Here is a 21,028-nt window from a genome sequence, read left to right on the forward strand (position 1 = left end):
AACGCATTCAAATTCTACAGAATACGAGCATTCTGCACCCCATTCAACAATGACTGGTCCAGAAAAGGCTGTATGATCTTGTCACAAAACTAGCAGATCCCCAGGAGGTCTTTTGCCTTAGCTCTGGATCCCATGGGCTTTCCCTCATCTCCCATCCCCATGTAGCTTAATTGGAGCCACACTGACATGAAGTCCTTCCTGGGTCTGCCTGTGGCAGATTCAGATAATGTAATATCAGGAAGGAGGATAGCATGCTTCCCCAGGATGAGCCCAGTCACCACCTGCTCCCCCAGTATAGACTGCAGACACAGAAAAGGATCTCCTAGGCCCATATAGGTGTGGGAAAGAAAGCCAGATTGCTTTCTCCCTCGGTCCGCATACGGAGAGATGCCACATGCCATTCTATCCTCTTCCATACACAAGGGGGACTCTCTCTCCCACAAACATATGGACCCAGCAGAGCCCTTCCTGTGTCTGCAGTCCATGCAGTTTTGTGCTCTCCCTGGTAGGAATTTGAGGACCCTGATGCAAAGGTATCGTGGTTGAGTGGTTAAGGTGCTTGACCTCAATCCTGAAGGTTGTGGGTTTGTGTCTCACTCAATCTCACACTGAAAGGCCACTTCCAGTTCACATAGCTGCAAAATAGGTAACTGATCCATTAGGGTTGCCGAAGGCAGTCGGATGTGATGCTGGCCACATCACTAGCTGGTGTACTGTTGGTTATGAAACTGAAGTGCCTTACTCATTTCCACCTGATGAGCCATTGGCTCAGGGGAACTATCTCTTTGATGTAAAGGGATTCAATTCAAAAACAGATGCAAACTTTCCTTGAAGCCACTGTAATATTTTGGCTTGTGAGGACTGCAAGATTGGGCACTTAGTTCTGACTATATGGGTCAGGGGAAACGTGTTGATTTTTTAATATAATTCTTAAAACACTATTGCAAATGCTCTTCTCATTTCTGTAAGTAAGTAAATTCCCCGTCCAAACTAATTGACCAAGACTGACTATGACAGTGTTCTTTTGTTTACTTATCTAAATACACATGGCCAAATGCTAGCCAGAGATATGCTGCTGTAATCTGGACATAATTTGACCCACACTCTGCCAACATTGTAGTTGGTATCTCTTGGTGAAATTTTGCTTTTGAATTGAGTCTGAGATTTTTTCAGAGGAGTTTAAAGTTGGCCACCTAAGTCTCTTTAAGCTCCTTTGATGATCCCACTAAACATATACCCCACATATTTTTGAAACCTATTAAGCCATAATCTTTTTTACAGTTCTGCCTTATTAACAGATCCTCATTTGATAGAATAGTGTATAAACTCCTCTGGTTTATAGAGTGGCACACTGCTTTTTCATTTTGTAGACCACTTCTGACGCAGAAAATAGTTTGGACCACCACCACTATTAAATCCTGTGGACCCTCAGGCAGAACTTGCTGCTGGCTCATAGCCATAGTTATTTAATTTTTTTACATTCCTCCAAGAAGTTAGCTCTTATAATTTACTGCTTGGTATAGAAGAATTGTGTTCTTTGTAAAATAAAATCTCTGAATATAAATTGGTTTAAGAAGATTCCACAATGTTATCTTAGAAGATTGGGTGAGTTTATCCCTCTTAACAGAAATAAAACTAAAGGGCTTGATCTGGAGTAAGGCAGGCAGGATTCACCCCAGTAGTGATTGTATTTACAGCTTAGGCAGTTGGTACCTCATTAGAAATGAATCTTAAATCTTCCAAGTTCGCTTACATGAACTTTCTAATGTACATATAAATTACCTTGCCATTTACATGAAGCTGTAACTGAGGCCTGTTAATTTTTATGAAAACTCAAAATTAAGTTTGAAATAAATGTGCATATAAAGGGAGTGTTCAATATCTCTTCTAATGAACAGGTTTAGGTACAAGTAATGCCTGAGATATTGGATTTCAGGATGTTGTGCAATGAAAATATTTATTGTACTTTCACATTGATTGCATAGTTTCTGTTAAATGCAGCCTTAATGGTGGTGATGCTGCTAGGTTTTACCTTGTTAAAATGTGTTTGACTTCCATGATATAGGGGGACAACTATAAAAGGGTCTTTGTAATGCTGCTCTACATTTCAGCATGGTAAATATCCCGTAAAAACTCTTTTTGCTGTGTGGAAATGTCTTTGATTCCAAGAACAGTCTTATTGCAGGCCTCTGAGAAGCTGTATACAGTTGCGATCATTTAAAAACATGATTCCTTTTGTGGGGATGCCAAGGGATTGCAGGGGGACTAATTAGGCCCTGTGGTGTTCTGTTGTTATCTTTTGTTTTGAAGAGTAAAGCTTCAGAGGTATCACTGTCTCATTCTGCAAGGAGTGGGCTCCCAAGATAGTTTATTTTAAGTGAGTTCAACAGCACTTGTTCCAATTTGTTGCCTTGACTAAAAGTAGAGAAATAAATAAATAATGAAACATAACAGTAGAGAGTTTATAAATAAAAGCTTGTGAAAAGTTTTTTGACTCCTGACAACACCTAGGTTAATGGGGAGAAATCAGGGAATGCTCTCAATGTAGAAGACCTTTTTCTTATTTGCAATATTTGGTTTTGTGAACACACAGCTTGTTGAAAGGAGCAAGATTGTCAATACTGTAAATTTCAAATTCCATGTGCACAGAACAGAAGCAATAGGGAACAGCCAGCAGTATATCCATCCCCATCCTGCCTTGCCTTCAGGCCTCCTGTCTAACCTAGTGGAATGACTGTAGGGTAGTTTTCTTTTTTATGTACATTCAGTCCTTGGCAACCAACTAGCAGAACCAGTAGAGAAGCCAGTTATGATGATGGTTTACACCTGTCCTCTAGTAACTGGGTCGAGATGACTTATTTCATATACATCACTGAACAGCCACTAGAGGATAATGAGGTTGTGTTATGGCTTAGTTTGCATGTCTTTGGCTCTAGATCTGGGAGATGAAAGTTTCTGTGTCCCGTTATCAGTCCCCTGACCTGTCCACTCTTTCTGCAGAACTCTGTTAACTCTACTGTATTTTGATGCCATACGGTAAAACAAGAATTATTATTTTTAAAGCACCTGATTTAGAAATAAGTAATTTTTTTTGTTGTAGTTTTAGTTAATTATTATTATTTCTTGGCAAACCATGAAAGGGAATGACCTATAATTTCCTTTCATTGACTTAGAGGACATCCATGTTCTTGCATTACATGAGTCTTTCATTGACATTGGTGAACTAAAAGTTCTAAATGTTGGACAATGACAAAACTCTTAAGTGTGAGAGAGATGAAGAATGATCCCAACTTGTATCCTGTTTCCATTTATTTTGTTAAATACACAGAAATAAATAAAATGGATGGCTCTCCAGCGAGTTTGAGGGCTTCTAATTCATTCTCTGGGCTCTTGTCATTTTATAAGTCATATGAGCTGCATTCTCATGGTTTCTGACATCAACAGAACCCCTCAAGTGAATTACAACTCTCTTTTCACTCCAGAGCAGTCTGTCCTTTGTGTATTTCACTTGATATCACTATTGCACACTGAGGTAATAAAAGTCCTAAATTAATGTCTTGTGTGTGTGTTTTTTTTTAAATCAGTCTAATGTAAAGATTTTATATTCATAAAATCCTTAATTTTTTGTGCATTATTATTTTTATAAGTAAGAATTTCACCCCAATCACTTCTGAGGCACGTAGGGAGAGATTTTCAAAAGACACAGATGTGAGTTAGATGCCTAAGGGCTTGTACATACTAGCATTTACTTTAGTAGAACTTATGTTGCTCAGAGTTGTGAATACCCCCACCACCACCCCGCCACCAGTGATGTAAGTTACACCGACCTAAGCATGAGTGTGGCTAGTGCTGTTTCGGCGGGAGAAGCTCTCCCACCAACATAGCTACCGCTGCTCGGGGAGGTGGAGTTACTATGCCGATGGGAGAGATGTGGCGATTTTAGTATAGACGAGCCCTAAGTGTCCTTCGTGCCTTTAACAATCTTCCCTCTAACTCCATGAGATATAAATTGGTGTTAGTGATTTAAGTTACTTATATTTGTATTCTCCAGGTGTTGTTTCCTGTAGCCTATCAAATACGCTGTTCTGTGCAGGATGGAATGATTTAAGTCATTTTGATTTAAGTTACTGATTTTAATTATGATTTAAATCAGCAAGCAGGAAACATTGATTTAATTTATCAGTTTTAATTGTGTTTTGCATTTGTACTTTTCAGTTATTTTCCTAAAGGTTGATTCTTATTGGTTGATAACCGCTCAAACATGTTGATTTACAACTAAGTATGACGTTACACTGAATTTAGTGCTGCTTTTTGCTAATCAGGAGGATAAATCTATATCTATACACATTTAGTTGAGCAATTATGTTCCTTAACATTATATTATTTTTACAATTTTTATACTTGTTAGAAAATAGTGAATGGTGCAGTATCTAGTAAATCACTGTAAATAAAAAGGTAATCATTTTGTGTCAAGGTTTAAATTTGAATTTCCATCCAAATAATTTAAAATGCACATTTTTTTCATGACATAAAGTACCTTAAATGTGCTGGATGCATAAAAGAAAAGTTTATGAAAATGTGTTTTGCATTTAAAATTAACTGATTTATTAAATAAAACTTATCTGTAGTTTGTGAATTGAACTGATTGTTTCTAGTCACCCTGTCCTTGAAAATTTTAGAACTAGTAGATCTCATCCTTTCACACTCAGATTTTATTTATAGACTGGAAGGAGAAAACAAGTTCTCTTAATTTTTCAACTCCAAATTGGTTTCTTAACTTTGAAGAAACTAGTCATTGAACTGAACTAGTTGAATAAACTGGAGAAAATATTCTGTCTGCACCTGCAGAAGAGGCTACTGCTGTCAGAAGCTGGTTTAGCACTTCAACAAACTATGGCTCTGGGTGCTTAGCCAGTGACTTTGATCAGTTCAGTATTTTTACTTTTTTTAAATGTTGGCAGCAAACATAACCTGCTTGATATTTTTGTATTTAAATGATTGTAATAGATTGTCAATTTAAATTAAATTGTAAATAGGTTCATTTTAATAAACCTGTATTTAATTTAAATAAATAAAATCCAATTTTTAATTTAAAAAATTGCTGATTTTTATCCACCTTGCTTCTGTGAATGATTTATAAATATATCCAGAACCTGCCTGAACTGTCTCATTTTTCTAGTCTTCCAATGACCGTTCTGAAGGATGGGCAAATTGCTGCATCACACTAAGGATCATTGAAGCATTTTCTGCTGATGACAAGTCACCTGTATGTCTGATGCTAGTCAAAAAAATTGTTTTATCAAGCATACTTTCTTACTGACTATACTCCACTAATCCTCATGTTATATAAGAAATACTGTTTTGTTTCTTTTTGAAATTAGAGCTGCTCTGTTGATCGGAAAAGGGACGGAATATAGATGTCCACGCCAACAGATCCTGGCGCAATGCCTCATCCTGGCCCTTCCCCGGGGCCAGGCCCATCACCTGGACCAATTCTAGGACCTAGCCCAGGACCAGGACCCTCTCCAGGTTCAGTACACAGCATGATGGGACCGAGTCCTGGACCACCTAGTGTTCCACATTCAATGCCTAGCATGGGGCCCACTGATTATCCACAGGAGGGCATGCACCAAATGCACAAGGTAATTGTATCTGCAAGTGAGCACTATGTTTCTCAGAGTTACAGCTACTGATAAAAGCATACTTTTATATTGTCTGCAGCCCTGTATTCTATTTTGTGGCTCACCAGTGAAACTACCAACTAAATTCTGATTCCATCTTTATTACTGGAGATGATGCACAATTCAGATTGCGCAGAGCATGTTTTTATTTTTTTTTCAGACATCAGTTCAAGCCTGCGGTTGCTGGCAGTTAAACAAATAGTCACCTGACATGTAAACAGCACACATTTTGACATGGTAGAGTCCTTACTAGAGAATAAATATGGAGCATCACAAGGCCAGCCTGGCAATCTTTCTAATTATACCACACATTACATCTTAGAGCAGACTCCTTATTTAAAAGTCCATTTGGAAATGTTTTGCTTCCATAGTGCATTTTAGTGGATTTTTCTCCCTTTTTGTTTTATTATTGCAGAAGGAAACTTCATGAAAATGGAATTCTTGCCTCTTAAGGGCTTATGCTTAAAGAACTTCCACACTGATGAAAATTTTTATTTCCAAGTTAACTTACATAAACTCCAGCTCATTAAAACACTTGAATGTATGTGTAACTTAAAGCAGGTGACTAGTCTGACCTCAGTGGGGATTATGAGCTTATAGTTATACATGTGCTTAAATACCTTGCTCAATCATTGCTGTCTGAAAATATTTGTGTCTGAGATTTCTTCCTGAAACTTTCTCCTATGTGTTCCAACTTCTAATTATGCAGCGAAGTTATTATGGCATTAAGGTTCCAATAAAGCTTCACCTGTCAGGCTTAGTTTCCCATATAGAGACCCTATGTTTTGCTCCTGTAAAATGTTTTAAGTATGACTTATTTTGGTCACTCTTTCTGAGGGGAATTAGAATTGTGCTCTCAATTAGGGGTAGATAGAACAGTTTTCAAATTACAACTTAAAAAGTTACCCCTTTAAAGAAAACTTTTAATATTTTTTTTTAAATTCTCCAGAAGTGGAAACCTCTTCAGCTGCCCCAATTTCCATGTTTGGATGCTCATGACAGTGCATGTGATAGTTTTGAAGGAAAAACATTTTGAAGTGAAGTTATCAGCTTTCATGCTGACTGGATCATTGTCAGTGAGGATGCCATTTAAAGTTATCAACAAGGACATGACATTGGCTAAAATCTTTGGCATGAAAAACTGTCATTAAAACATTCATAAAACAAACACCACCTGGGGGGAGAGAAACCCCAGGGCCAGGGCCCTGTGGAGTTTAAGAGCATGGCAGGTCACTGGTTGCTGGAGCGTCCTTGATTGTAAAACCTTCTGAAATCTTCATGTTTGAAGAGGCAAGCTGATGTAGGGCTTAGTCAGTTCAGTGCTTACATTTTATGCACATAAAACTTGAAGCATTAAATTAGCTGAGCTCTAATCTGTTTCTCTCCACAAACACTGTTTACAATCTTGTGTCTGTAGTGTCAATGACTGTAGTGTCAATGTAGTGCCCCTTGCTGTCAGTGTCCTGCTGAACTCCAAAGGGCTCCTGGGCTGCTTGCCTAGCTTCCCCCCATCTCTGATTGCTGCTTGTCTCCTGAGAGGTCCTGAGGCACACAAAAGAGGGAAAGCATCTGCAGTTCAGCAGAAGAGCAGTTACAGATTCCATTTCCATCGATTTTTTTGGTTCACAATGTGTCTCTAACTTCTAAATTTGCCCCAACCCCCTCCTGGTCGCCTAGTAGTGGCTTTTTAAAATGCTGAAAGAGCATTCACCACACAAATTCCATGCTCTCCTCTTCTGTAGAGCTCAGGAACTTCACAGGAGAGGAAGGAGTTTCTGTTGTTTTTTCTCTTCTGGACCACAGTAGCAGATCTGCTGTCCCAGGCATCTTTAGGCTTGTCTTTGCTAGAAAATTTTATTGTGTGTGTGATCATGATTGTGGAGAGTCTAGATAGCTGAAACAATGGTGACTGATTGGCACAGACCAGGGGTAAAATTTTTAGAAGCATCTAAGTCTCATTTTTCAAAAGTGACTTAGGCACTTGGGAGCTGGAGAGGATGTCTAAACAGCAAAGACTGTCCTATCTGAGCTATCTTAAATCCTGCTAGCTTTGGTAACAATAGCTGTACAGACAGTACAGCATGGGCTTCAACATGGGTAGTGTAAGCCTGGTATATCTCCTGGCTACATAGTTGGCTCACTAACCTGCTCTGAAACCTTGCACTGTGTTCACTGTTACTGTTACTCATGCTGGCTAGATCTGAGCTAGCTTGGGTAGACTGCTAGCCCGTATACAGTTCTCGATTTGTGCACATACCCTGAGTCTCACTGCAAGCCAGTGAGATTTGGGCTCCTTAGGCACTTAGGACCTGGGATAAAACTTCCAAAAGAATATCATATCCAGCATTGTGCCAGCTAATTCAGCATCATGTCACCTATTTGTGATACCAGTCAGTAGTGGTTGGTATTGTGTAAGCTAACATGACTCTTCACAGTTATGATCAAATGCAACAATATGTTACTAGTGAGAAAAAGTGGCATAGAAATGTGCTGCTGGAGAACGTGTGCCTGGCCCATCCCTATGTGGAGATTAAAAAAAAAAAACTTATACACATAAAATATAAACATACAATTGCCATTTGGACACGTCATTAACTTGTGATGAATAATAGAACCCTCATACTAAATTAAAAGAACATATTAAAGCACATGTTAATATTGATCAGTTATTTAAGTTGGTGGTAATAAAGCATAACTCTTACAGTTTGTATATTTAATAACAATGCTGATATGAAAAATAACAATTATGCATTCTAACAACTAGAAATCCTGCCTACAAGAAAACTTATTCTTTCTATAAATCAATAATTTACATATAATACTTATGGTTAAGACTGATACAATAAACTAACTTCTCTGGAACAGTGGGGAAAAAATAACTTATTACTGTCAACCTTGAAGAATCAGACCTCTGGAAGAGTGAAATGGATTCTTCTTTGGCTCATATACGATCAACAAAATTGTTGGCAAAGACCCAGTGGCCAGGGCTACGTTCGCATCGCCATTGTCCTCCATTTATGCCCTCAATTATTCCAGTGCAGTTACATTGATGGCACGTATATAACTGAACAACATTTAGCCTGCAGAAAATTTATTCACTAGTGACAGTGTATAAATAGAAATAACTCAGCTTGACTCTCAGATCCCAGGCTGAGGCTGCAGATCTGTCAGGAAAAAAAAAATTCTTCATTTGTAAACTAAGGAGATTTGATCTTCAGGTAATTGTGATGCAGTGTAACTTGTGGATTAATGTGGTTACTTAAACATACAATAAAGGCAGTGTAATTAAGACATATTACATAAGCTTAGTCATTGTCTAAAATATGAATTCTGTAAATGGGAATGTCATGTGGCCCTGCATGTAATTGAGGCCTCCCCCAGTTTTCAGAAGAACAATTTGTGACATACAGTCTGTCCCCACAAATGCTTATCCATATAGAACAATGGAAAGTGACTATGTTTAAAAAGGATCATTTAATAAAAGCCTTAAATTCTAATGCTCATTGTTTTCTATGATAATTAGTGAAATATTATCTCCATCCCCAAAACGCGGAGTAGCACCATTACATTGTTATAGGATGTACTCTTTTCCTTAACAAATTCCTTGTGGAAAAAAGAGTCTTTATATAATTTAATGGGTATGGGACCAGTAGGAGTGAGGTAGGGTTAGAGATCCTTTCTGTAAGATATTTTTTTAACCATTATATGGAGTTGGTTATATTCCTGCTATGTAACTATAAAATGATTCTATAGAAAAGATATGTAACTCTACTTAACTTTTGTAGACCCCAATTGGGTTCTTCTCCTGTTACATTTTCTAGGACTTTTTCTTAAGGGTTGCTCTATAAATAGAGGCTATCAGGTTGAAAACTGTACTTAAAAGTACAAATTTCTCATTTACGTTAGGAACACCATAATTGAAACTAACCTTTTAAAAATGTTCATGCTGTTTTAATCTTAACTTCTCATAGTTTGGACAACTTAAAAAATAGACCAATCAGATTCACTGGTGTTGGTAATCAGTTTCTAGTAAATTTCACTTTCATAATGCTTGGTTTTCTTACATTCACTCAGGGCAAATCCTCTGTCATTTGTAGATTTCCCCCTGCCCTGGTGTTTAAAAGTTGTGGAAATATTTGTGTTGGCCTTAGGTTTTGTAAAAGCTTTTCTTTTACCAAAAAAAAATATAATAAAAATCTTTGGGTCACTTTACCCCAAAGCATCCTTTTAACTATGAAGTTACTTTGCAGTTCCGCAGGTGAATCCCCCACTCCGTAATTGACATAGGGGCATTCTCATTTGTATACATTTGTTTCTCCCCTGGTACCAATCCTCTCTTTCTGTGTTTTAGTACTTTTTTTTTTAATTAGGGATGGGGAGGGAACCTCTTCAAAGGGCCCTTGGTTCTGCTCTCTCTTCTTAACTGACCTTCTAACTGTCACGGAACCTTCCTCGCTGCTGCCTGTTAGCATAATACAGTGAAATCACTCGAGTCACGCCAGAGTATATGCTGTAATAGACCCAAGTGTTGCAGATGAGACCAATTTCCGGTATAAATCATGTTTTGTCCACCTGAAAAGTTGGGACTAGAGCTTTGGTTCTTCAGCATCAAAACGCTGTGGCTCAAATTCAACCACAGTGTGACTCTGACTCTAATGTAGTTGCACCAGAGATGAATTTGGCTCCAACTCTACACGGGTCAATGTAGCAACTGTATGCAACATGTGGACTACCTACAACTAGAACTGTGTCCTCTTCAATGTTGGTGAACTCTCCAAAACCAGAAGAGGGTGCCTCATAGCATGGGAAGGGGCTGCACACTTCAGAATGGAGAGGGGCTTTGTGTTTTTTTTCCCCCTCTTCTGCTAGAAACAGCCAAAAATGATTTTTAGACTTAAAGATTAGTTGAATTTTTTCCCAAGCTTTTTAATGAAAAATAGCTTTAACTACTTTTTTTTTGCAAGAGATATTTTCCTCATTCAAAATTAAGAGATTTAATTCAAAATAAAAAAAAAAATTTTTTTTTTTCCTTCTGTCATTTTTTCCTAAAATCCCATTTTCAGGTGAGGGTTAATTATGTGAAAATGTAAGTGAAATGAAAGTGGCTTCATTTCCTTTGCATTTTTTGTGTGGAAAATATTACTACTTTTGGCCAGCTCTATTAAACACATTGTATATAAAGCAGTTTTTCTATAAAGACATGCTTACACTGTCTTTTTCTTTCCTTTTCTCTCTTTATAGATTACTGCACTTTTTTCCTACATTCTTTTTCAGTAGTCTGTTTTCCCTCAGGTTAATTTTTCTCAAATTAAAAAAAAAAATTACCCACAAATCCATATACATTTTGAGAGTTAAAAATTGCAGATGGCAAGAGCTGTGTCCAGGGTGGCTCCTACAAGAATTGCAGGAGTTCAGCCCATGAGGAAAGAGAGCCTCTCTCTCATTCCGGGAAGGTGGGGGACAGAGCAAGGTGCCAGCCTATTTGGCTGGTGAATCTTGCCCACATGCTCAGGGTTCAGCTGATGGCCATATTTGGGGTCGGGAAGGAATTTTCCTCCAGGGCAGATTGGCAATGGCCCTGGGGGTTTTTCGCCTTCCTCTGTAGCATGGGGCACAGATCACTTGCTGGAGGATTCTCTGCACCTTGAAGTGTTTAAACTATGATTTTAGGACTTCAATAGCTCAGACATAGGTGAGAGGTTTATTGCAGGAGTTGGTGGGTGAGATTCTGTGCATGGTGCAGGAGGTCAGACTAGATGATTGTAATTGCCCCTTCTGACCTTAATATCTATGAATCTCTGAAAAGGTTTGCTCACCCCAAGCCCTGCACATGCAGTTAAAGATTGGAATACATCTTTTTGACTGGTGACCTGTTTGATTTCCTGCTTTCAAATGTCTAATTTTGCTCATAAGCCCCTTATCTCTGATTTGGCCTTTCTTCCATGACATGGAGCTTAAAAAAAGAGGGATTTTTCTCCTCTATCCCCTATTACAGTCTCTCCCCTAGCATTATCTCTCTGACCCTTAGTTGACTTCCCTGTCTTGGCCAGTTTGGGATGGGGCCAGAACCCTGGCCATGCTCACCCTCCAAATACAGGTGAGAAGTGTTGTGAAGGTGAGTGAGTGACTGATTCTTGAGGGCGCCACCATTTGAAAAAAGAGGTTGCTTTCTGCAGTGGAATCTTCATGTTCAAAGAGAGACAACATTTGGGATATTCCATTACAGCAGTGACTAAAAGGAAGAGAGTGGGTTAAAATAATTAGTCTTATTCCATCCTGAGCTACAGAGTTTACTTTCATAAGTGGCCTTTGTTTCCCAGCTTTATAAGCAAGGACCACCGAGATCAACTCTCTGATTGGATGGTACCAAGTACTACTTGCCTTCAGTTTGTGGTGCTTGGAACTGCCCAGATGTCTCAATGAATACTTGAAAGGGGAAAGAGAGGTAGGGAGGGGTCTTTCAACGACCAACATCCCTGAGTTATGGTCTCTTGTCCCAAGAGGTCTACCTCTAGAATAGACTAGGGCAGGAAGAGTCCGCCTGTACCCTTTTGCAGTAAGAAGATGTAGAGGTTTTTACTCATTTTAGTCTATTTTTTATATATTTATGTAAGCTTTTAACTTCTCTTACTAGTTTGAAAGTTCATAAAGAAATATCTCTGTATAAATCTCTTTTTAATTTTGCAGTCCATTGATGGCTTGCATGAAAAAGGAATGGTTGAAGACATGCATTGTAGCTCCATGAAGAGTGCAAGTATGAGACCGCCTCACCCTGGAATGGGCCCACCACAGAGTCCAATGGATCAGCATAGCCAAGGTTGATACATGTTATTCATGTGATATGTTTTTCAGCTCCCTAGAAGACATTCAGAGCCACAACTCCCTTGTGATAGGTTTCCCAGTTTTCTTTTTGCCTGTTTTGACATGATGAATTGTGACCTTTTGAAAACTACTTAAAATTCTTGCTCCCTTGAATGTTCACCTAAGATACATACTGGGGTCCAGTGGTTAGGATACGGTCTTGGAACTTAGCAGTGGGTTCAATTCACTGTTCTGCCACAGCTTCTTGTGTGACCTTAAGCATGTCCCTAAGGCTCTGTGCCTTAGCTTCCTCTCTGTAAAGTAGGGTAGTATTACTTTCCTACCTCATGGAGATTGGGAGATCCTAAGATCCTTGGGTAATGGGTGCTGCATAATACCTGAGAGAGATATTGGAACAACTTTTAATATCTACCAGATGAAGCCAAATTCTGTCAAGAACTGGTTATAGGCAGTTGCCAGAAAATCTGTGTTCAACAACAGGCATGCAGAATGGAAGTTAGCTTCATCCAAGACCTGCAGAAGCACTGCATTATGAGTTGTGCTGGGAAAAGAGCCAAGGGACAAAAAACATGGTTGGTGTGTTTTGTACACCCACCTCTCCCTTCTAACCTGGCAGTGGTCCTACCTAAATACCCCGTAAATTGTACTTGATCAGAAAGTGGGTCCATATGTTATTGATTTTTTTTATTATTATTATTATTATTTTTTTTTTGGCAGTGCTCATGAAATTGCTTGGGGGGCCATTTTGCCTTTTGTCAGAGTTTGTCTTGGTATCGCCAACATTTGATTTTAGAGGCTGTTATGGTGGTTTCCCTCAGCCCTTCCAACTCCTCCAGCCCCATCAACTTGTAACAGAGAAAGGAGACTCTGCTTACATGTTAAAGGGGGACATATTATATAAGCAGCTGTATGCAGTGATTTAGTTGGCAACACCTGTTAGGACCGTAGCTGCTTAATAATGTGTCATACAACTACTTGTATTACAGTAGCGCCTCAAGATCAGGATTGGGGCCCCATTGTGCTAGTCAATGTACAAACATAAGAGATGGTCCCTGTGCTGAAGTGTTTATAGACCAAATGGACAAGACAAAAAAATGATTCGCTAAGTCAGACTGAATCTTCTGCTCTTTTTGGTGTATGTCACAGGGGAAACAGAATGCTGAACTTCTGGTCTTGGCAGTTTAAGCTGTTCACTCCATCTTTATTTCAGAAATCCTCTTTAAATCTGTTCTTATGAACTTCTTTAACTTTCTTTGCTTACATGTCCTCTCTCTTCACCTCCACAAAAAGAAGATTGTGGTGGTAGAAAGTGCCTCATATACATGTGGGGGAAGGATTCCAGATGGGTGACACAGTAAGATTTTTGGAAGCTAACAAGTAGCGGGGGAAGTATCTCTTTTTTTCATTGACCATTTGGCTGCAGGCTTTGAACTTAAGTAGGCAGTAAGAACATATGTATTAGCTAATAGCATTTTATCCGGAAGTTGTGTGGCAAGTAGCTGGTTAAGTTAGAATTAATTTGGTATCCTCCCAAATAGAGACCCAATCCTGAAAATCATGTTGACATTTGTTTAAGCACATGTACCACTGAAGTCAATAGGAACTATTACAACATGTGTAAGTGTTTGTTGTGGAATCTCCCCATTGGAGGTTTTTAAGAACAGGTTGGACCTGTCAAGGATGGTCTATATTTACTTAGTCCTGCCTCGGCCCAGGGGGCTGGACTTGATGACTTCTTGAGGTCCCTTCCAGTCTTACATTTCTATACTTGGTCCTAATACTGGAGAGGTTAAAGTGATCTGAAGATTGTCCATTTTCATTGTACTTTCCTCTGAGGACATTTTAAGGGTTCTGAAGCAAGTATGTCCACTTTCCTTCATTATTTTCTAGCTTTGGTCCCTGAAATACTACAGGCCACCTATTCCATACATCATGTGATCTGATGTATTGTTTTACTCAAAATGTCCATTGAAGTTAGCAGGCATTTGAGGTGTGCATGAAACTGCTTGACCAGATAACTTGCACCCAAGAGCATTAAAAATTGGCAGAGAAGCTATCTGAACCATTAATGTTGACTTCCAATAAATCTTGGAAGACTGGGGAAGTTCAAGGACTGGAAAAAAGCTAATGTCGTACTGATCTTTAAAAGAGGGCAAACAAAATGAACCCAGATAACTGTAGGCCGATTAGCCTGACACTGATCCCAGGCAAAACCATGGAAAGACTGATATGGGGTATAGTCAGTAAAGAAGTAAAGTTTTGTAGCATAATTAATGCCACTCAGCATGGTTTTATGGAAAATAGGTGTTGTCAAGCAAACTTGATGTTTTGATGAGATCAAAAGTTTGGCTTAGTTCCACGTGACACTGATTTAAAAATATCTACACAAAATAAAAATAAAAACTGACTAATTGCTAGCTCATAAATGTTAATTGTGAATGAAACCCCATGCTCTGGGTGTCCCTAGCCTCTGATTGTGAGAAGCTGGGAGTGGATGTCGGGATAGATCACACAATGATTGCCTGTTCTGTGCATCCCCTCTGAAGCACCTGGCATTGGCTTCTGTTGGAAGGCAGGATACTGGGCTAGCTGGAGCATTGATCGGACCCAGTATGGCTGTTTTAGTGGGTAGTTGTCCTCTAATGGGTTGTTTCTAGTGGGGTCCCACTCAGCCCAATGCTATTCACTATCTTCATCAATGATCTGGAAGAAAATATTATTGCTAGTAAAATTTGAAAATAGTGAAGTGATAAATAATGATGGGAAGAGGTTACTGATACAGGCCAATCTGAATTGCTTGGTAAGGTGAGCTCATTTGAACAACATGTGACCTTGCACTTGGCTGTCTAAATCAAGGAACAAAGCAGGTCAATGTAGGGGGATACAAGATGGGAGGGAGGGCGAGGCTGTATCCTGGAATAAAGCGAGAGCACCCAGTTGAAATTAAGCTCTGCTGTAGCAAAGTATAGGGCAAAAACAATCCTTGGATATATAAGCAGGGAATATAAAGAAGGAGGTATACCTTTGTATTCAACATTGGTGTGACCAATACTGTGTCCAGTTCTGAAGTCAGCACTTCAAAAAGGATATTGAGAAGTTGGAAAGGGTTCAGAAAAGAGCTACAAGAATGACCTGAAGGCTGAAAAACATGCCTTTATACTTGGAAAAAAACTTAAACTACATTGTCTATGAGAAGGCTAAGAGGTGACTTGATCATAGTCTACAAGTATTTAACTGGGGAAGAGATTTCTTGTAGTCGATGGCTCTTTAATTTACCAGAAAAAAGCATAATGAGATTCAGTAGTTGAAAGCTAAAACCAAACAAATTCATACTGTAAATAGGATTGGCAGAATTCCGTTTTTTTAAAATAATTGACATATCAATGTTTATTTGTAAGCTTTTCAATTTTTTTCTCTTTTTACGATTTTGGGAAGTTATGGGGAGCTTAGTTATGTAATGGCACATGACATTCAAAAAGTAAAAGCTTTATCACCATTAAGATATAATGTGTCAATATCACAAGTCAAAATATACAAAGTAAATATTCTTAAATCAAAACTAAGTTCTTAAGCAGCATTTTTTTGCTTATCTGTAAATTTCTGTCATCAGTGGAAATGTCAGTTTGTATGTATAGAGAAGTTGAAGTTTACTGACATTTACTGATAAATCTAATTCCTCCAAGGCTTACTATAAATAAGGCACTTTTTTTTTTTTTAACAGTGAGAGTAATTAGCCATTGGAAGACCTTGTGCAGGGATGTGATGGATTCTCCATTACGTAGTCTTTAAATTAAGACTTGGATGTCACTCAAAAATGTTCTGTAGCCCAAACAGAAGTCATGGGGTTGGAGAAATTATCAGATGAAGTTTTTGGTCTGTGCTATGCATGAGGTCCAACTAAAATGATCATAGTGGTCCTTTCTGGCCTTAAAATCTATAACCACAAACTGGGAGTGTAAGAGAGTAAGTGTTCAGACACAGGCATATACCACATGTTTCAGATTTTGAAAGTGGAAAATAAATAGATTTTATCCAATGTTTCCCTTCTCCGACAATTTTTGTATTTGTTGAATGTGAACAGTGACAAACACATAGGATGTGGTCCTTACCCAAAGGAGTTTACAGTCAAATCACACACAGACCATTTATTTCCAACTAGACTAGTTTAAATGTCCAAACTTCAAGTAATACAGGGGATTTTTTTTAAAGTGCATTTTGTTAGTTGAAAAGCCTTTCAGAAAATATGCCAATGGAGTATGGAGAGAAGGTCTGAATTTCAAAGATATATAATTCTGCACTGAATTATAGTATGCAATTGGTAGAATTGTGTAAATAATTAGGTATATGCAGATGCAGGAGGATGGTTAGAAACATAACAGGTTGCTTGCATGTGCAGTTGTGGCAATTACATGCCTAATGCAAGCATGTCATTGAGAGCACGGTCTTGAAATGAAGTCCAGAGTATTTATTGGCCAGCAAAGATTATTTTCAAGGCAGCTTGGTACAGTATCATGGGAGGAACATTTATTGCAATAGGAAACAAGGAAAACTGCCTTTTTTGCGTATTTTTGATGAGCAAATCAAAACCATTCTAAAAAGCTAAATCTGCAACTACTTTGTCATCCTGCTGATAAATGTCTATCCACTGTCTCAAAGGCATTTGCTCTTCTGGGGTTTTTTTTAACTAAAGATAATTACAAAAATAAGTTATGCAGCTTCATTATTTAGATTCTGTTTTTCCTTCGATTTAGTGGAATGCTAGTCATGCAGAAAAAATCTCACTAGCTGAGACAGACTGTCACATTTTTAATGCAGTCATACTGCGACAGGATGATTTTACAAAAATCTGACATTAATTTGGTGGGGAAAAAAGACTCTTGAATTGGTATCTCTTTCCCCCACAGTTCCCCCTTCCTTTCCTGCTATCTAAAGTTAAGTTTGTTTCCGTAGTATTTCAGATTGCTGATTTGCTTTTGAAGGTTTGAACTTATTGTGCTTACATGATGCTTCTGTTTAATCTCAGTAGCTTTGTTTTTGTTCTATTTGACTTATTAATATAACAGGGAAAATGCATTTATCTTGCTTCATATTAAATGAAATTATATAAACAGCTACATTTAACTGAACTTAGACTGCATTAGCAACAACATTCAGCACAGTATGTTAATGTAAGCAGACAGTATTAATATTAGCATTAGATGTACTGGATTTTGCTGTAGATTGTTAAACTGCTAAGCAGAGATATGTACAGAATCAAAATTAAGTCATCCCAATCCTACCTCTTCTCCACCCCTTCCCCCTCAGGAGTCAGGGGAAACCTGAAGACATCGAGAGGATTCAAATAATTGTGGTTTTTTGATGGGAGAGAAGTCAAAAGGCAAAGAATGGACTGAAACACCCAAACTATGCATGCCTTGGATTTTGAACACCATATACAAAATTATCCTGGTGTCAGTGAAAGCTAGGCCAGTAGAAGAGAATATTTCTCAAGTGCCCTGCTCAAAGCTGATTAAATAACTCAATTGCAAACATAAGCACTGTGACACTTTTGACATTACCCAAGGGATACAGGGTGAATCTCTACTGCTTGCTTATAGTGCAAGGGAGCCATGTCTGTGCGTACTGGAAGGAACTTGCCCAAAGATGCCAGCTGCTGACAGTATAAGGGCCCCACTCCAGACTCTGCAAGCTCCGCTCTTTCACTGTGCAGGCCAGCAGTTTGCACACCCCAGCCCTTTGGCTCCCTAAGTGAGTCCTTGGGTCAGAGCCCAGATAACCTGTGGCTAAGTTTTATGGAGCTAGTTAGCCCTTAGAGTTCTGCTCTGGCCCTGGTGCACATGTCCCTCCCGCCTGTCTGTACAGCCCACTTTTTTATGCTGGATTGCCCAGTCCCTCATCTTCTGGACACCCACACGGCACACAGATTTGCTGCCTCCATGGAAGCAGTGCTCTACAGTTCACTAGCTTCACATCAGTTCAACACTCTCCTTACCACACAGCGCTTAGTCATGTTTATCGTAACCCAAATAGAAGTTTATTTGGCAGCTCTTAAGATGAAAATAGAAGTATAAGGATTGGAAACATATGGTTACAGATAAATACAAAATGCAGTCTAGAGCCTATACTTATTAACAAGTTCCTTTCCTGTCCAATAAGGTATTTCTCAACCAATGGTCACTCCATACGGTGCTTGTACAGTCAAGAGAGCCAGGATCCACTTTTCATGACACTCATGCTGGCAGAGTATCACCTTCTTAATGGACACCACCATGTGTCCTTCATAACAAGGGTGTTTTGTTAACTTAAATTTGCCTTGACTTTTCCCCAGTTCAAGGTATTGGTCTTGGGCTCTTTTGTGCTTTGTAAAGGTCCAAGCTCATACATTGTCTAGATTATGAACACTTGACTGGGGTGGGTCAAAAGAGGTCAGTTGTTCCCACTCTTGATTGAGTTAGCTTTGAGAACCACCTCCAGCAGGTTCGTAACAATATTTTATGTTACATAAGTCTTTAAATATTTTGTGTACATACTGCAATAGTCACGACAACCAGCGAGTTCTTAGCTTTTGGCTGAGACCTCATATGGCCCCCTTCAGTGAAATACCATGAAGATGGTGATCACAGGGGAAACATACCTGTCTGGGCATGACTAGGCAAGTTCCTGGGAATAGATTTATAACTGTTTAGCCCCTGTTTGCTGCCAGCACAGGACTGCCTAGGTCACAAGCACCAAAGGGTTTTTAAGGTGCTAGGACTTAGTATCTACGTTTTTAGTCTCTACACAGAATGTGCTGGTTTTTTTGTTAACCTACATTTGGGTAGATTTAGAACAACTTAGTTCACCAAGTTACCTGCACTTCAGAGAATATTGATATTCACCTGCCCTATTCTTAAATTAGCTACATTTTTCTTTTGTGATCCTTTTGTTTCTTATATAGAGATAGGAAAAGAGCTATTAGGTCACATTATCCATCTGCCTCCCAATGTAAGATTATCCACTACATTGTATTTCTCCAGTCGTAGTTTTGAATGACTCATACACTTGGGACTTCCACCCCTGTCCTTCAGCAGTTTCACAAGAGTCAGTGTTAGCACCAGTATCCTGGCCACATTCCAGTTGGGAAAACTTATATGGTGCTGACCAAAAATTCTCCTTGTAGCTTTAGTTGGCTACGGGCATGGTTACACTTGCAGGTGTAGAGCTCTGTCAGTTAAACCCACCTTTGGAGAGCGCAGTAGGGAAAGCGCTGCAGTCTGTCCACACTGACAGCTGCAAGCGCACTGGCGTGGCCACATTTGCGGCACTTGCAGCAGCATTGGGAGTGGTGCATTATGGGCAGCTGTCCCACAGAGCACCTCTTCCCATTCTGGCGCCGTGGCTTGTGGGAAGGGGGTGGGGGGCATTCTGGGTCCTGTCCCAATGGCTCGTGATGCATTGGTTCGCATCCCAGCAATCCCTGTGCTTCCCTCCACATTTGGCGCCATCTTTCAATGTTTTTTGTACTGCGCACTCTGTCTTCCCTTTCGGTCTGCGGGAATGGAGCCCGAACTGCTGAGGAGTATGCTGATGAGTCTCACCACCACATCACGTTTGGTAGTCGAGTTACTCCTTATGATCCACCCTGCGGCGCAAGGACACGAGATTGAGAGCTGCCCTGCCGGTGGAGAAGTGAGTGGCTATTGCAATCTGGAAGCTGGCAACTCCAGACAGCTACCGATCAGTCGCTAACCAGTTTGGAGTGGGAAAGTCGAACATTGATGCAAGTTTGCAGGGCCATTAGTCACATCCTGCTCAGAAGAACCGTGACTCTGGGTAACATGCATGACATTGTGGATGGCTTTGCACAAATGGGTTTCCCTAACTGCAGAGGGGCGATAGATGGCACGCATATTCCAATTCTGGTACCAGCCCACCTAGCCTCTGAGTACATTAATCGGAAGGGGTATTTCTCTGTGGTTCTCCAGGCGCTTGTGGATCATGGTGGGCGTTTCATTGACATGAACGCTGGCTGACCTGGAAAGGTGCATGACACATGCATCGTTCAGAACACTGGCCTGTTCAGGAAGCTGCAAGCCGGGACTTTTTTCCCAGACCAGAAGATCACCGTAGGGGAAGTTGAAATGCCCATTGTGATCCTTGGAGACCCTGCTTACCCTTTAATGCCGTGGCTCATGAAACCCTACACAAAGAGCCTTGACAGCAGCAAGGAGCAGTTCAACAACAGGCTGAGCCAGTGCAGAATGACTGTGGAGTGTGCTTTTGGCCGTTTAAAGGGCCGCTGGTGGTCTCTGTATGGGAAGCTGGACCTGGCCGATGACAGCATCCCTGCCGTTATATCTGCGTGCTGTACCCTCCGTAACATTTATGAAGGGAAGGGTGAACGATTCACTCAGGCATGGAACTTGGAGGTTCAACATCTGGAGGCTGAATTTGAACAGCCAGAGAGCAGGGCTATTAGAGGGGCCCAGTGCGGGGCTGCAAGGATTAGGGATGCCTTGAGGGAGCAATTTGAAGCTGAAAGCCAC

The 21,028-nt window shown here is 39.8% G+C and overlaps 1 protein-coding gene across 3 annotated transcripts in view; it reads left to right on the forward strand.

The window, feature by feature from the left end:
- The window catches only part of SMARCA2 (SWI/SNF related BAF chromatin remodeling complex subunit ATPase 2), a 182,897-nt gene that overhangs the window by 7,798 nt on the left and 154,071 nt on the right, over positions 1–21,028 (forward strand). For all 3 annotated transcript variants that reach the window (XM_084628534.1, XM_084628533.1, XM_084628535.1), the window contains exons 2-3: positions 5,382–5,642; positions 12,369–12,498. In XM_084628534.1, the coding sequence (XP_084484660.1) occupies positions 5,418–5,642; positions 12,369–12,498 (355 nt within the window). In that variant the 5' untranslated portion in view covers positions 5,382–5,417. The remainder of the gene's footprint in view (positions 1–5,381; positions 5,643–12,368; positions 12,499–21,028) is intronic.

The sequence above is a fragment of the Lepidochelys olivacea genome (genome assembly GCF_965140295.1).
Source record: "Lepidochelys olivacea isolate rLepOli2 genome assembly, chromosome: 5".
NCBI lineage: Eukaryota > Metazoa > Chordata > Testudines > Cheloniidae > Lepidochelys > Lepidochelys olivacea.